The sequence below is a fragment of the Saimiri boliviensis genome, chromosome 5 (genome assembly GCF_048565385.1).
Source record: "Saimiri boliviensis isolate mSaiBol1 chromosome 5, mSaiBol1.pri, whole genome shotgun sequence".
Classification (NCBI taxonomy): Eukaryota; Metazoa; Chordata; class Mammalia; order Primates; family Cebidae; genus Saimiri; species Saimiri boliviensis.
In genome coordinates this window covers 49159315-49176629 of record NC_133453.1, presented here as the reverse complement: position 1 = coordinate 49176629, position 17315 = coordinate 49159315, and the positions used below count along the sequence as shown (strand labels likewise).

General features: G+C 38.4%; 1 protein-coding gene across 10 annotated transcripts in view; it reads left to right on the top strand.

Annotated features, from left to right (window-relative positions):
- The window catches only part of MYO1B (myosin IB), a 188189-nt gene extending 175893 nt beyond the window's left edge, over positions 1-12296 (top strand). For all 10 annotated transcript variants that reach the window (XM_074399339.1, XM_074399345.1, XM_074399342.1 and 7 more), the window contains 4 exons: positions 1288-1420; positions 1938-2090; positions 3517-3644; positions 10984-12296. In XM_074399339.1, the coding sequence (XP_074255440.1) occupies positions 1288-1420; positions 1938-2090; positions 3517-3644; positions 10984-11107 (538 nt within the window). In that variant the 3' untranslated portion in view covers positions 11108-12296. The remainder of the gene's footprint in view (positions 1-1287; positions 1421-1937; positions 2091-3516; positions 3645-10983) is intronic.
- Positions 12297-17315: the final 5019 nt, after the last annotated feature.

Genomic DNA, 17315 nt, shown 5'->3' with positions numbered 1-17315 from the left:
TTGGCCTTTTATTTCCTGAGAGCTGTGAAACGCTGACCACCTACGTGGATTTTTCTTCCCTGATCCTCCACCCACAACATAAGCATTTAAAGTTGTATTTGCAAATTGCCAGAACTTTGTAGCTCAAAAGGAAGCTTGTCGATCCCTTGAAGCAGCAGTTTTTCCTTGGTGCCTTTGATGAAGCTGTCCTAAAAGAGTTCCCCCACAAGTCTTCAGGGAAATTGACATCTTAGTGATAAGTGCACAGTTAACCTCTTACAAAAATTTGTTTGTAAAAAAAAATTGCTCTGATTCTGAACGTTTGCTTTGCTTTGCTTTGCTTACTTCTGTCCGTTTACAGGCATATTATAGGAGAAGAGGCTTGATTCTCCATTCAGATACAGATGCTGCTTAACTGCTTAACTGATGATACAGTTACATGCAGATAACTCATCATAAGTTGAAAATACATTTAATACACCTAACCTACTGAATGCCACAACTTAGTCTAGCCTACCTTAAAATGCTGAGCACACTTACATTAGCCTACAGTTGGGCAAAATCATCTAACACAAAGACTGTTTTATAGTAAAGTGCTGGATATCTCATGTAGTTTATTGACCACTGTGCTGAAAGTGATAAAAAGAATGGTTTTATGAGCACCATTGTAAAGTTGAAAAACCGTAAGTTGAACCAAGTTAAGGACCATCTGTATTGCCTACTTAGAACCAAAGTTACATGTTAATATTAAGTGTTCTGTAGTTTTCTTCTAAAGTGATTGCTCTGGATCTGTTCTTTCCCAAAAGGCCTATTGATTTTCTTATTCCCTGTGAGAAACGAAATTTTTCCTTAGAGCAGGTGATGGTAATGATTTCAGCTCCTTTTTCATTGCCACATATTGTTCCAAGGCGTTAGTAAATTCTTTGTGAGAAGCTGTTAACTTTATATTAACAGATGAGAAGAAATTGCCTTTTCCTTTGCACGAGGCCATGTATTTGAGCCTTAGCTGTTCTTATGAGTAATTTCTATCTTCATTGTTCCATGTAATAAGATTATTATCAAAGTCCTGCCCACCAAATGCCATAATCACCTCAAAAATCTGTTTGAAATAGGTTTAAGGTTTCATTCCAACTTATATTTAGGACAGGTGCAAGTGTAATATATAAAATAAATTGAAATCACTTTTTATGAAGTTCTTAGCTACTCCTTACAATCAACTGACCTATTTCCTTTTTTTTTTTTTTTTTTTTTTTGGTAGTACTTTCATTTGAAGCTATTTGTAATGTGCAGGAATTTCTTTTCCTTTAGTGTTGGGCAGCCATTCCAAGGGGCTTACCTGGAAATCAACAAGAACCCCAAATATAAGAAACTCAAAGATGCCATTGAAGAAAAGATCATCATTGCTGAAGTCGTGAACAAAATTAACCGTGCTAATGGGAAGGTAAAAATGCTAACCCTGAAGACTGATAAAAAGGGAGGTGGGAAGAGATAGCATGGGGAGAAATGACAGATACAGGTGAAGGGAAGGAAGGCAGCAAACCACACTGCCATGTGTGTACCTATGCAACAATCTTGCATGTTCTTCACATGTACCCCAAAACCTAAAATGCAATAAATAAAAAAAGAAAAAAGAAAAAAAAAAAAGTAGCTGTTAGTTGGGTTAGTCATCCTGTTTTCTGAATGTAAAAATTTGCATTTCATGTTCTCAGTAGAGTTAACTGTGAAGGGGATTATTTCCCCTTACTTTTAAGCTTAGGTGGAATTTCGCTTGTTCTCTGAAATTTTTATGAAATAAAACATATTATTGATGTTCTTTACTATATTCTTGGTTTACGTAGGCATGTTTGTTGAAGGATATTAGAATAATACATGCATTTTTGCAAATAATGCCTTAAACTCCTGGGCCATTTTTGAGTATTTTTGATCATTGGTTTATATGATCTTTTATTTTGTTTTAGAGTACATCTCGGATTTTCCTCTTAACAAATAATAATCTCCTTCTTGCTGACCAAAAGTCTGGACAAATCAAGTCAGAGGTTCCCTTGGTGGATGTGACCAAGGTTTCAATGAGCTCTCAAAATGATGGCTTCTTTGCCGTCCACCTCAAAGAGGTAAAGGTTCAGTTAATGATGTAACAAAGATTTCTGCGCTTAATCTCTCAGCCATTGATTTAAAAATTTCTGCGTCCGACTAATTCTATGGCAGTTTACATATCTGCCTTGCTAATTTGCAAATTTTGGATATTCACCCCTACCTCAAATCTCAGGCTCAGTTTTTCAGTAATTGAATAAAGTTAATCACTTTTATTGACAAGTTTACTTTACTTTTTGAAACTAATATATAGAAATATCAAGATGTTTTAAATTTTGTTTTCTCCTGTTTTTTCTGTGTATCAACTTAGTAAATGTCTTAATGTTCATCTCTAATCTGAGGGTTTATATTAAAGGATACAACTAAAATAAAATAACTGACAGTTAATTTTAACCTAAATAATGTTTAATGTTCTGTGCCTTTAGCTTAACCAGGACACCTGGCTTGAATTGCAGTGGTTACCTGTAGGTTCTGGAATTGGTCTCACTCCCTTTATGATGATTTTGGCCAAGGCATTTAAAATGTGTGTGCCTACCTATTTTTTCTCATTTTTAAAATGGGGATAGTAAGAGTGCCTACTTCATTGTATTGTTGTAAGGATTAAATGAGACTGGAGGGACAGGGCCTGTCACATAACACATAGTCACTAAATAAACAAAAGCTAGCAAATACTTATATGTAGGGACATGTGTCTAGCTGATAATGTTACTTTCTGGCCCACCCTAAACTTAGAAAAATCCCCAAAGCTTCCCTTAGCCTGTTTACTCTATTTTGGGTATCTTTTAAAGGGGGCATATCAAATACTAGGACAGTGATTCTCAACCTCAGTGACACATTTGAACAGCTTGGGAACTTTAAAAATGCTGGTGCCCAGGGCATACACCTGTGTAATCAAATTAGAATTTCTCAGAAGGGGGCATAAGCGCTATAGTTTTTTTTAAATAAACCGAGATGATTCCCCTGCACAGCTAAGGCTGAGAGCCACTCACTGCCCTAGGATATTTGTGGGAAGTGTTGTCGTTAGGGCTTTAACCAAATCACGGACAAGTTTTTTAATCAGGTTCTTCAGATGAATTGCAGGTTAGGTCCGTGCTCCTCAAACCTGAATGTGTAAACTCATATCCAGAGGTTGTTATGGTTTCATATTCACTGGGGCTGTGGTAGGGCCTGAGATTCTGCTTTTCTAGCAACCAGTAAGTGATGCAGATGGTTCCTCTGCTCAGTCCGCAGGGACTTTGAGTAGGAGGGGTTGAGGTAACCTTGCTAAAGTGCTCTGAGCAAGTTGGAAGAAACACTGCTTTTGTCATTATTGTTTACCCTGGGAGAATGGATTCCAGGATCTGAAGTTTTTTTAAAGAGACCATAAATACATTTTTAGCCAAGCCTGTAAACATTGACCTCCTAAGGTAGCTTTAATTATGACCGACTCTTGGTTTGTCCTTGCAGGGCTCAGAAGCAGCTAGTAAAGGAGATTTTCTCTTCAGCAGTGACCACCTGATCGAAATGGCCACCAAGCTCTATCGCACAACTCTCAGCCAAACCAAACAGAAGCTCAATATTGAGATTTCCGATGAGTACGTTCATGTATTATTTGAATATACTTTTTCTCTTTCAGCTTTCGTCTTTTAGCTCAACTCTCTGATCTCATTCATTAATACAACTGCGTATTCAGTACCAGGTATGTGTCTAGTAGTTGTCCACGTGATAAATGGGCAGCGAATGACACTGATCAAGTCTCTGACCTCATGTACCTAACATCCTAGTGGAAGAGACCAGTACATACAAACAAAATGGTGAAATAGCTGATAAGATTTTGGCTAATGACAAAAGTTTTTGGAGGGAAAAAGGGTTAAGAATCAGAGAGTATTTTTGATAGAAGATCAGGGATGCCTCTTTGATGTGGTGACGTCTGAGACTGGTATAAATTTGAAATTTGCTTCTTCAGTTTCCCATTAGGGTTCTGATTATAGAAGTTAGCGATTTGCACACTGGTTGGGGCATCCCCCCATTTATTGAATCTATCTATGTAAGTTTTTTGGACAAATCTGAGTTACTATCCTGATTATACGTAATTGATTACCTTTCAATAGATCGTTTACCTGGTTGTATACTTTTTTGCATGTCTAGATTGCTCAGGAAGTTACATTCTTTTCTAATTAAGAACTTTCTAGGTCCAGGCGCGGTGGCTCACGCCTGTACTCCCAGCACTCTGGAAGGCCGAGGCAGGTGGATCATGAGGTCAAGAGATCGAGACCATCCTGGCCAACATGGTGAAACCCCGTCTCTCCTAAAAATACAAAAATTTTTGTATTTTTTGCCACCAGCTGGGCGTGGTGGCACATGCCTGTAGTCCCAGCTACTCAGGAGGCTGAGGCAGGAGAATTGCTTGAACCCGGGAGGCAGAGTTGCAGTGAGCCTAGATTGCCACTGCACTCTAGCCTGGTACCTGGCAACAGAGGGAGACTCTGTCTCAAAAAAAAAAAAAGAAAAAGAAAAAAAGAGCTTTCTAGTATATTCTGTTTCAAACCCTTCCTAAAAGTCTTTCTAAAATCAATTTACACCAATTTCTGCCCCTTCTTTGATGTATTAGGATTTTGCAGTGCTGTGGTCTTATCTTAAGTTCTCATTGAACACTCACAATGTTTAGATTTGGATGGGAAGTTGGGCTTCCTGCATACTCTGTATTGGAAATTGCTGTTTGGACTAAGTAACTTTTCTTGTTAATGAGACCTTTCTCATAAAACAAAAAATATTAGGAAAAAAGTTAATGGTTGTGTTTCAGTTAAGGATTTAACATGTTAAGGCCTATTAGAGCTTTAAAATTCCTTCATAATAGTTGAAGTTTTTCATAATCTGGGAGAATGGGCTTTGGTGGGGCTGCTAATTCTCACTCATCATGGGAAAATCGTACATATTCCAGACAGCAGAAGCTCCTCAGTGCACAGATGAAGCAGGCTCACAGTTGTCCCACTACGTGAATGAACACATACACAGAAAGGAAATCACACCAACATCCAGACCACAAGCGATTACTACTTTTAAGCATTTCCCACACCGGGATTCTAAGAACATTACTCATACAGGACACTAATAACGATGTACTGTGAAAAAATTGTTCTCTGATGGAAATGTTAACTCTTTCTTCACCACATTACTTCTCAGAGCCCCTGAAATCTTGTGATTCTCCTGAGGAGCTTTAGGGGGGTAGCATATGCTGCGTTTCCTGAACATAGTCAACCACTGAACCCCTCAGCAGCTCTCACAGCTTGTGTTCGGAGGGTGTGCCATCCGGTAAAGGGGGACAGTTCACTTCTAGGCAGCATGGGCCCTGCCCTGTCACAGAGGCCATGTGATATTCTGGATGCCATAAGCATTCAGTAAACATAGTTGTCCAAGCGAAGATTTACAGTGTGGCCATGTGAAGAAAACAAACGTTGGGCAGCATTATAATGCCTTTCCTTCTCCAGTGCCTAGTTATTGATTGGTCTCATAAAATAGATAAAACAGTTCATAGGACTCTGTGCAGCACCTGTGGGTCCCTTCCCCAGCTGGCACAGGAAGCCTGGAGAGGAAGTTTGTAGGTAAGGATCATGAATCTCCTTTGGGAGCATTTTAAATTTAAACAAAAATTTTCAAAGTCATAGGCAGGGGTGCCTGTTCCTTTGTGCATCAGCCCTAAGTGACTTCACCAGCTCTATAGAACCAGTGTTGAAAACACATGAAGTTTAGTGACTAAACCCTTCCTTGTTTTATCTTTCTCAGAAGTAGAAGTACTCTAACAAACCCATATTCTGAAATCATGGATAAGTGGATGTCAGTTTATGGAAAGAGGGTCAAAGTCTTGTTTACTTTTTAGTGGGTTTTTTTTTTTTTTTTTGAGGCAGAGTTTCGATCTTGTTGCCCAGGCTGCTGGAGTGCAATGGCGCGATCTCTGCTCACCACAACCCCCGCCTCCCGGGTTCAAGTGATTATCCTACCTCAAGCTCCCAAGTAACTGGGATTATAGGCATGTGCCACCACACCCAGCTAATTTTGTATTTTTTGTAGAGATGGGGTTTCTCCGTGTTGGTCAGGCTGGCCTCAAACTCCTGACCTCAGGTGATCTGCCTGCCTCGGCCTTCCAAAGTGCTGAAATTACAGTGTGAGCCACCGCGCCCAGCATCTCTAGTGGAATTTAAACTTGCACAGATAGAAGTGAGAATTGAAGTCATTGAGAAATTCAACTGCCTTAAAATTTCTTGTCCTTAAACTTCCAAGCTGTTCAATGGGTACATAGATTGCATTTTAAGGTTAACCTGCAAGATGATAGTACAGTCATGCACCGCACAATGACATTTTGGTCAGCGATGGATTGCCAAATGATGGTGGTCCCCTAAGATTGTAGTGGGGCTGAAAAATTCTTATCTCTAGTAATGTCACAGCTGTTGTAATGTTGTACAAGGCACTACTCACATGTTTGTGGTGCTGCTGGTGTAAACAAACCTATTTCACTGCCAGTTGTGTAAAAGTCAAAGCACATACAATTATGTATAGTATGTAACACTTGAAAATGATAATAAATAATGTTACTGGTTTATGTATTTACTATACTATTGAATCTTCGTTTTAGAGTATATTCCTACATATTGAAAAAGTTAATTGTAAAACAGCCTCGGGCAGGTCTTTCAGGGGGTATTTCAGAGGGCATTGTTATCTTAGGAGATGCTAGCTCCATGCGTTTTACTACCCCTGTAGACCTTCCAGTGGGACAAGACATGGAGATAGAAGACAGGGACACTGATGATCCTGACCCTGTGTAGACCTAGGCTAACGGGTGTGTTTCTTAGTTTTTAACAAAAAGTTTTAAAAGTAAAAATTAAAAAACTAAAATTTTATAAATAGAAAAAAGTTTATAGAACACAGATAAAGACAGAAAATATTTTTGTACAGCTGTACAGTGTGTTGTGTTTTAAGCTAAGTGTTATTACAAAAGAGCCAAAAACAGCTGGACCCGGAGGCTCATGCCTGTAATCTCAGCACTTTGGGAGGCCAAGGCTGGTGGATTGCTTGAGCTTAGGAGTTTGAGACCTGCCTGGGCAACATGGTGAAACCCCTTCTCAACAAAAAATTTAAAAAGTCAGCATGGTGGCATGCATCTGTAGTCCCAGCTTCTCAGGAAGCTGAGGTGGAAGAATCATCTGAGCCCGGGAAGGTCAAGACTGCTCTGAGCCCTGATTGCTCCAGTGAACTCCAGCCTGGGACCTGATCTCAAAAATAAAACAAAAGGGTCAAAAATGTTTTTAAAATTGTAAAGTTTATAAAGCAAAAAGTTATAGTAAGCTAAGGTTAATTTATTATTGAAGATAAAAAAAATACTTAAAATGTGATATAAAGTAATGTCCTAGGCCTTCACAGTCACTAACCACTCACTCACTCACTCATTCACCCAGAGCTACTTCGAGGCCTGCAAGCCCCATTCATGGGAAGGGCACTAGACAAGTGTTCTATTTTGATCTTTTGTACTATATCCTTACTGTACCTTTATGTTTACATAAGTTTAGATATACAAATACCATCGTGTTGCAGTTACCTACAGTATTCAGTCCAATAACGTGCTGTACCATCTAGGTTTGGATAAATACACTCACTGTTTCATATTTGCACAATGACAAAATCACCTAGTGATACATTTCTCAGAATGTATCCCTTTTGTTAGATGATAGATGACTATATTTCTAAAATTAAGTTCCCAAATAGAGTTAAAACTAAAGTGAATGTTTCATTAAACACTTTTAATATATGTGTACATATATATACATGTGTAAATACACACATGCATACAATAGATACACACATGGACACATGTATCATTTAAGTCATACAGTTTGTTTTCTGAATAATTGAAATCCAAATAATTAATCTATGTTCTTTTTACCTTGAAATTCTAACTGGTATGAATACCATGAAACAATACATTCCATGTTATTGTTTGTTGGGGATGATTTTCTCTTTTCTATGAAGTGAAGATAAATAATGGTGCTTACCTCTTAGGATTGTCTTAAAGCCTGATCTAATAACATAGTAAATGACCAAGAATAGTGTGGTATGTAGCAAATCCTCAATATATAATATCTATCGTTATTTCTAGTGTGAATTTTTTTTTTTCTTTTGAGAAGGAGTCTTACTCTTTCACCTAGGCTGGAGTGCAGTGGCAAGATCTTGGCTCAGTGCAACCTCCACCTCCCAGGTTCAAGGGATTCTCCTGCCTCAGTCCCCCGAATAGCTGAGGTTACAGGCATATGCCACCAAGCCCTGCTAATTTTTCTGTTTTTAGTAGAGACAGGTTTTCACCATGTTGGCCAGGCTGGTCTCAAACTCCTGACCTCAGGTCATCCGCCCGCCTCAGCTTCCCAAGGTGCCGGGATTACAGGCATGAGCTACCATGCCTGGCCTCTAGTGTGAATCTTGATCATCAATTATAAACATGGAGACAGTTAATATATGCCAAGGTTATTGGGGAAGGAAGTTCCTATACATTTATTACACTTACCAGTGGTCTTTTTAATTTATTTTGGGACAGAGTCTCCCTCTGTCGCCCAGGTTGGAGTACAGTGGTGTGATCCCGGCTCACGGCAACCTCCTCACTGCAAACTATTCTCCTGCCTCAGCTCCCAAGTAGCTGGAGTTACAGGCATGGGACACCATGCCTGGCTTATTTTTGTATTTTGGTAGAGACATGGTTTTGCCATGTTGGCCAGGCTGGTCTCAAACTCTTGGCTTCAAGTTACCTGTTTGCCTCGGCCTCCCAAAGTGTTGAATTATAGACAGGTGTGAGCCACTGTGCCCGGTCACAGCTGTCTTTGAAAACAAAAATGTAAAAGTGTTTGATTTTTTAAATATGTTAATTTTCAATAAACCTGAAAGATTTTTTTCGAGACACATAGGTGTAAGTGTATATGCCAGAGACATCTCTCAGATAGTTGAATCTGGAACTATAGCTGTCCCTCCTTTGTTGCTTTCAGGTTGAAAAGAAAGAACCCATTTAAAAGATCAGAAGCACTATCCTTATAAAACAACAATTAGAAACACATGTGCCACGTTCACTCTAGCAGATAATGTTTGCAAAATGTGGCCTCTTTAGACCTTGACTCTGAAACTGTTGTATAACAGAGCAGAGCTATGGATCCTCACATCACTCACATCACTAGTGAATGTCAGTAAGTGGTCAGTGGTTGTTAGGTGGACTCCCTTTAATAATGTGCCATTGACTGAGAAAACCATCCTTGAAAATATGGAAAATGTCATATTGTTATGCTAATTATGATGGTAGAGAGAAGAGATCACTGGTTTTGAAATGGAAAGATCTGTTTTCTGGCCCAGCGATGCACCCTTCATGTCCCCCAGTGATGCCGTCCTCAGGTCAGGGATCTCATCATTCACGGCTGGGGGTCCCTTGCAGCCCCAGCACAGGGAAAGTGTGAAGAACAATCTGTGGATGCTCACTTGTACACCTAAAGCCACGTCTTACCCCACAGTGGTCCACATCATACACTAAGGGGAAAATACACTAATGGATTTTTTAAATTTCTATACACTAATGGATTATTTAAATGTTTATAATTTTTTTGTGTGTCTCTCGCCCCAAATGTTTATAATTTTTATATAAATATTTGAATGGATATTAAAGATACATGTGGTAGATCAAACACCTGATTTTATCTGTAGGTCACTATTATTTTGAAATACATTTAAGCTAGCAATAACTATTGACATACTATACAGATTTGACAAAAATGATGTAGGACATAGATGAGTAACCAGTGTTTCGAAGCCGTAGACTAGAGGGTTGCCAGATCCCTTCCTTTTGTGAAATTCTTTATTTCATTTTTCTTAATGTGTTGATAATTTAATAGGAGGCCCCTCCCATATTTTTTGCCATGGAAAAATGGAAGAACATGTTTGTCTTTCCATGTGAAACACGGAGATAATTCTTGGCCTTTCTGCCTCACTAGAATATGACGAGTTAATGAACTTTAGTTTTCTTAGGGCTACATGAGGACTACTGGAGGTAAATTGCATTGACACAATTCTGTGTAAGAAGTGCTAAGGGGAAGAAGTGATACAGTTGGAGTTTGCCTTCTTCGACATGCTTGGGACAAGAAGTGTTTTCAATTTCTGGTTTTGGAATACAGTCGTGTGTCATTTAACACAGGGATATGTACTAAGAAATGTGTCACTAGCTGATTTTGTCGTGCAAATGTCATAGAGTGTACTTACACAAAAGTAGATGGTATAGCCTACTGCACACCTAGGCTGTGTATTATAATATAGCCAACTGCTCATAGCGTGTTACCGTACTGAATACTGTAGACAGTTGTGACATATTGGTAGATATTTGTCTAAACATGGAAAAAGTACAGTAAAAATATAGTATAAAAGACAAAAAAATGTTACCACTGTATAGGCCAGCTCCATCATAATCTTATGGGACCCCCATCGATATGACTGACAGTGAAATTAGGTATTTTACAGTCACCACAAACGTGAGTAGTGTATTGCCCTACATTAGGAGAGCTATGATGTCACTAAGCCATAGAATTTTTTTTGCTCTTGTGAGACCACCATCATATATGTGATTCGTTGTTCACTGAAGCGTTGTTAGGTAGCACATGACTGTATTTGCATTATACTTAATGTTTCAGGTCTTAATCTGAACATGTAAAATCTGAAATGTTCCAGCAAGCATTTCCTTCGAGCATCATGTCAGTGCTTTAAAAATTTCAGAGTCTGGAGCATTTCGGATTTTCAGATTGGGTTAGGGATGCACAGCCTGTACTCGTCAAGATCAGTACGCATTAAAATACAAAAGCAAGTGTTACTGTTACCATGAACTGTTTTGTGTATACTTTAATTGGTTTTATTCTTGTCTCCTAGATTCCTGGTACAGTTCAGACAGGACAAAGTATGTGTGAAATTTATTCAGGGAAACCAGAAAAATGGGAGTGTCCCAACATGTAAACGAAAAAACAACCGTCTCCTTGAAGTTGCTGTCCCTTAACTGGCGCCTCCTTTCTGCTTTCATGGACTTGTTTGTAATAGTGCAATTTGGTTTTGTGTTTTTCGGGGTTCATTGTATGTTTGGGAATCGCCAAAGGCTTTTAGAGTTCTTTGGCAAAATAAAAATATTTGACTAATCAATTTTTATTATTGGAATAGTTTTAACCTTTCAAATACGTGTTCTGTCCTGGAGCAGGATTGTAGAAACTAACAGTGTCTATTTTCATGTCTGATGTGTTTTTCGTTTAGTCATGTTAGATCTGTGTACCCTAAATCAGCATATTACTCATAAATCATTAATTCATATAAGAAATGGTCTTAAAAGATACTGCATTCATTCATCAAATATTTATTCCATGCCTACTCTATGCTAGGCACTGTGCTAGATGGTAAGAAAACTTATTAGGAACCTTTTTGTTTTTGAGGCCATTGCATTCTGGCTGGTTTGTGCTGGTTTAATGGCATCTAAGAAGGTTTGGAAATGTTGAGACCAAAACAATAATTATCAATGATGGACAGCGTTATTAGGAACCCTGTAGTATGATCTTTAACATATATGCTTCAAGAAGGGCTGGTCCTAAGAGGGCGTAGAAATGAATGACCGGGTTAAATCCCTCTACATGTGGTTTCTGCTTGAAAAAAAGAAAACTGACATTTGAACAGGACTTTTAGTTTGTTTAAACCTCTAGTAATTACTTTTTAACAGTAGAAAATAGAAGTCATTCTTATTTTAGAAAAAGTGACAGAAGCAGTCCAATAAGATTATATGTTCCTGTTTCTGGTAAATATCATATATGATCCTTGATCTGATAATATCTCCAGAATATTGTTTTCATCCAAATTGGAGGAGGTATTTTAAACACCTAACAAAGTAAAGGGCTAAAAGCCATTCAGATAGCAGTAACCATTCTGTGTGATGTGCAATAAAACATCCAATATCTTTTCTGAAAGTTTTATTTATAATATACATTTTTGTATGAGAAAGGTGATTGGTACAGGGTGCCTATTTTAGTCATGGATTAAAATTAAATTTGTGTAATTTGCAGGGCTTTCTTTTTCTTTAAATTTACAGGGGTTCATTATGGAAACTACATTTTAAACTTTGGAATCAAATTGTTTCTTATTTGGGAGGATAATGTATATACATTGGTATTATGTTAAATAATAAAATTGTTCTAATTTGGTGCCATTTGCTGGATCACAACTGTATTTTTGTATCTCAAGCTATTTTCATAAGTTGTGTGTCAATGTATCGTCTTGCAGGAGGGTTTTACAATCCAAACATTATATGTTCTCTGTGTAACTGAATCTCACTTAACTTTTATAAACCAGAAACATTAATTGAAATATTTTCTGGGGATTTTCTCTTGACTTTTGTATTTTTTAAAATTGCTCACATAAAGAAATTCTCAGAAGTCTTTGTGTTTATTGGTGTGGGTAGAGCATGTACTTAGATTCTTCTTGCCATGTGCCTAAAATGGTAGATTGATAGTTCCTCATACTGGTGAGTAGAAATTGAGCAATATGTAATATATTCACATTGTTCAGCATACAAATAAATGTTAAAAGATACACATTACAAATTCTCTATCCTGTCAGCCACACCTCTGCTTAGTTCCCACCCTCCCCAAAACGTTATCCATTGTTGTTAGTTGCTCTTGTATTACTTTGTGCATGTTTGAAGAGAAAATCAGAATAGATTCTTATGTTCTTCCGCTTTAGTAGACAAAAGCTAATATAGTATATTATAGCCATTGTTCCTTATCTTGCCGTTTTCACCTAGCAGAATATCACGAAGAGCTGCCCATTCGTCTGTTGTATGGATGTACTGTAGTGGATTTACCTGGTCTCCTACTCATTATCATTGGGTTCCTCCCAGATGGAACTTCAGGATGGAAGACCAGGATGAAGAGTAGAAATATCCCAGGTCTACTTGTTAGATGTTTCCAAATACTCTATTTGCAGATTGTTCAATCAGTCTTGTCACTGAAGTATTCAATAATCTTTGGTCATGGAACACATTCTGCATGGGTTGTGACTTGACGTGTTGGGAAAGATTGGCTGCACTTCAGCCAGAAAGCCTCCTTATGTACCAAGGTGAAAGCTCTTCACATTCCCCATTGGGAAGAGCAGTAATAACTTCACCACACTACAGATGGTGCCACTACAGCCCAGGTGACCCACTGTACAGCAGTGTTTCCCAAAATGTCACCACGCGTCAATCTGGGTCAAAATCACAAGGAAAACTTGTTTTTTTGTGTGTTGGGTGGAGGGGTTTTGTTTTGTTTTGTTTGAGATGGAGCTTCACTGTGACACCAAAGCTGGAGTGCAATGGCACATTCTCAGTTCACTGCTACCTCAGCTTCCTTTGTTCAAGCGATTCAAGCCATTCAAGCCTCCCAAGTAGCTGGGACCACAGGCGTGCGCCACTACGGCTGGCTCATTTTTGTATTTTTAGTGGAGACCCGGTTTCACCATATTGGCCAGGCTGGTCTCGAACTCCTGACCTCAAGTGATCTGCCCACCTCAACCCCCAAATTGCTGGGATTACAGGTGTGAGCTACCACACCTGGCCGGAAAGCTTGTATTTAAAAAATTACAAAAAACAAAAATCCATGCCAGTTCCTGGGCCATACCCTATACTAACCGAATCAAAATCTCTGGAAGAGAGTTTGAAAACAGATGTTTTAAGGAAAATCTCCAGATGCACTCCAGCTTGGGCAGCTACCACGCCCAGCTGGAAAGCTCGTATTTAAAAAATTAAAAAATCAAAAATCCATGCCAGTTCCTGGGCCATACCCTATGCTAACCGAATCAGAATCTCTGGAAGAGAGTTTGAAAACACATTTTAAAGAAATTCTCCAGATGCACTCCAGCTTGGGCAACAGAGTGAGACCCTGCCTAGAAAAATCTCCAGATGACTCACACACACTGAAGTTGGAGAACCACCAAGGGAAATACTAGAGCTTCTCTGTAGCTACCAACAGCAGTCTACACCTTAAGAAGTCCTCCTTTGATGACCTGATTGCCACCAAAGTATGAGAACCACTAGTCTAGAGCTTCCCTCTGGCTGCACATGGCCCAGTGGGCCCTACCTGCCAAATCTGCCAACCCCAGTGCCTTACTAGAGGTTACTAATAACTGTGGCATCACTCTAGTATAAAGTAAGCAAGAAACTGATACTCCTTTATCTCGGTTTCTGTCACTGTCCTGCAATGGCAAGTTCGGTCTGAAGTGTCACCAAAGCTTTAACCTGCCATTGAAGGACTGGCCTGGCTTTCCTGCCCATAACTTAGAAGGTTGTATTCTGGCCTGGCCTTCCTGCCCATAACTCAGAAGTTTGCCCGGTCCCTGCAGTGACTTCTAGGAGTGAGTGTAGTGACTGGGCTTAGTCACCTAGGACCTACACTCATAAATCTAGTCTAGTAGTGACTAGGTGTGCCCTGACCCTGGAGTGACTGATGGGCTTGAAAACAGTCAACAGGTAATGGGTACCTAATAGACCATGGTAGTTGCCAAGGTATGCAGTGCAGTTGATGCAGCTACTCTTGACTTTGATTTCTGTCTGCCACAGGACAAGAAGGGAATAGTTACTCTCCAGGAGCTTGGTTGCAGTTTTGTATTTCACACTTTTGGAATAACAACTTGGACCCAGAACTCAGATGTAAGGCCTTCAGCTGAAGTTGGAAAACCTTTGCTCATACCCAGAGGTGATGGGGATATGTCTGTAATGGCAAAGAAGCAGCCGAGAGTTCTGAGAATCACAGGAATATCTTCGATATTATGGATTTGGCCAAAATCTAAGAGAATGAACTGTTTAATTATCATGCCATGTCCATTAATATGCTGAGAACTCTCAAGTTCATGTAATTGAGTATAATTATGATAATTAGAGCATGGTTCAAAATTCTTTAAGGCCAAATATAAAAGGCAAACCTTCTTATCTGTTATTTTTCATATATAATAGGTAAAGTATTTCTTAGGCTCATTGAAATCTTGAAATAGCAAGTACTCTAAAATCCTGTAAGTTGCTGGGGAAGGATTTAGTAAATTCATCAACGTGTCTGTTCTCACGTTGAGTTTAAACCAGAATGCATCATATTAAGAGCCTTTGCTTTTAAACTGGGCACTGTTTTTCCATGAAGATTGTGGTACTCAAAGTCACTAAAACAATTAGATGCATAACGGTAGAATGGAAGAGAAAGGCGGTAGTTTTGCTTTTCTTTCCTCCTGTTGAGAAAAACAGCTGTAAGTTTTCATCATACATTTGAAGATTTTCTGTGGGGTTATTGTCATTGGAGGAGCACGGTTTTGAGTCTTATTTTAATAATTCTGTTATGTGCTCTTTGATTCTTGGGTTTTTGTTAGCTAAACCCTAGGAAGTCGTGACCTTGATGAGGTGGCACATGCTTTCTGGTCTCATCAGCCACAGGAGAAAATTAATTGTTCTGAGTTGGTTTCCTCCAAATCATGGAATGTTTGCCTCGTTTTCTTTGGTTTGAAGATCATTTTCAAAATCTGGAGTTAATCACAGTACAGCATAAGCCACAGTCTCTTCCTCATTAACTTTTCTTCTGGTATGGTGGCTAGATCACCTCTGCTCAGTTCCATGAAATTCAACAAAAATCTAACTTTATAACCAAGGAAAATAGTCTCAGCTTCTCAGCATTTCAAGGAGGAATGGGGAATAGAATTTAATTCCATATTCACCCCAAAGCCTGGCAGTACTAAGGGAAAGATCAACTAGCTACCTTATTTCAGTTATTTTGTATTCACCCCAACTTTCTTTTTTTCTTTATCTGGTGGGGGAGCAAGTTCACCGATTAACAGAATTGTCATATTCCCTTTAAAAATATATGTTGTATTATTAATAAAATGTATATTTTACATACATCAGAAATGTGAACAAAGAAGTGAACACATCTATGTAACTAGCACCCAAAACAAAAAGCACCCCAAAGATAGCACCCAGAAGCCCCCTTCTCCATCCTAGTCATAATCCTTCCGCAAAGGTAACTCATCTTGTTTTATAGTACATTTATTAATTGTGCCCCTTTTAAAGCTTTATGTAAATTGAATCCTACAGTATATAGTCTTCTGTCTTTTATTCATACTTTTGCACATAGCTAAGTTTGTTCATATTCCTACAAGCATGTTTGTAGACTACAATTTTGTGGCTCATTTTACTATTGACGGCCACTTGGCTATTGTACATAGTGCTGCTGCAGACATTCTTGTACACGTCTTTTGGTGAATATGCATACACAATTCTGCTGGATATATACCTAGGAGTAGAACTACTGGATTGTAGGGTAAGCATATGTACAGCTCGGGTAGATTGTCAAGCTGATTTCTTAAGGAGCTGTACCAGTTTCCACTCCCGCCAGCAGGGCATGAGGGTTGCAGTTGCTCTACATGGTTGCTGTATATGGTATTGTCGGTCTTTTAAAGATTCTTCTTATGGATCTTAGCTTTAATTTTCATTTCCTTATGACTAATGAGCTCAATTACCTTTTCAATATTAGCCATTTGGATATTACCATTTGCAAAGTGCCTGTTCAAATATTTTGTCAATTTTTCTGTTGTCTAGGTTTTTTTTTTTTTCATTTGCAATTGTATATATATTTTGAATATGAGCTCTTTATGTATGTGGCATGTATTTTCTCATGGTGTGTGGTTTTCTTTTTCTTCTACCAGCGTCTTTTGATTAACAAAAACTCTTATTTTAGTGTTTGTAGTCCAGTTTCTTAAGCTTTCCTTTATAGTGAGTACTTTTTCTTTTCTATATATGAAATATTTGCTTACCCAATATTATGAAGATATTTGTATTTTCTTCTAGAATCTCTATTGTTTTACTTTTCACATTTAGATTTTCAGTTGTCCTGGAATTGATTTTTTTTTTTAAGTTTTTTTAATGGTGTAGGGGGTCAAGATTAATTTTTCCCACGTATAGATATCTAGTGGACCCAAGACCTTTTATTGAAAAGGCCCACCTTTTCACTGCATTGTTTCTAAATTTTGTTTTCTATTACGTCGTTTATTTGTGTCAGCACTAAACTGTGTTTATTATTATAGCTTTGAAATTTGTTGGCATAGTCATTGAAAAGTGAGATTCATAATTCTCAGTGACAGGTCCTAAGCTCTGGTGTTAGGCAGGGGAAAAAGGCATTAAAATTTACATTTTCAGGTATGGGGAAAAGTGATAGTTC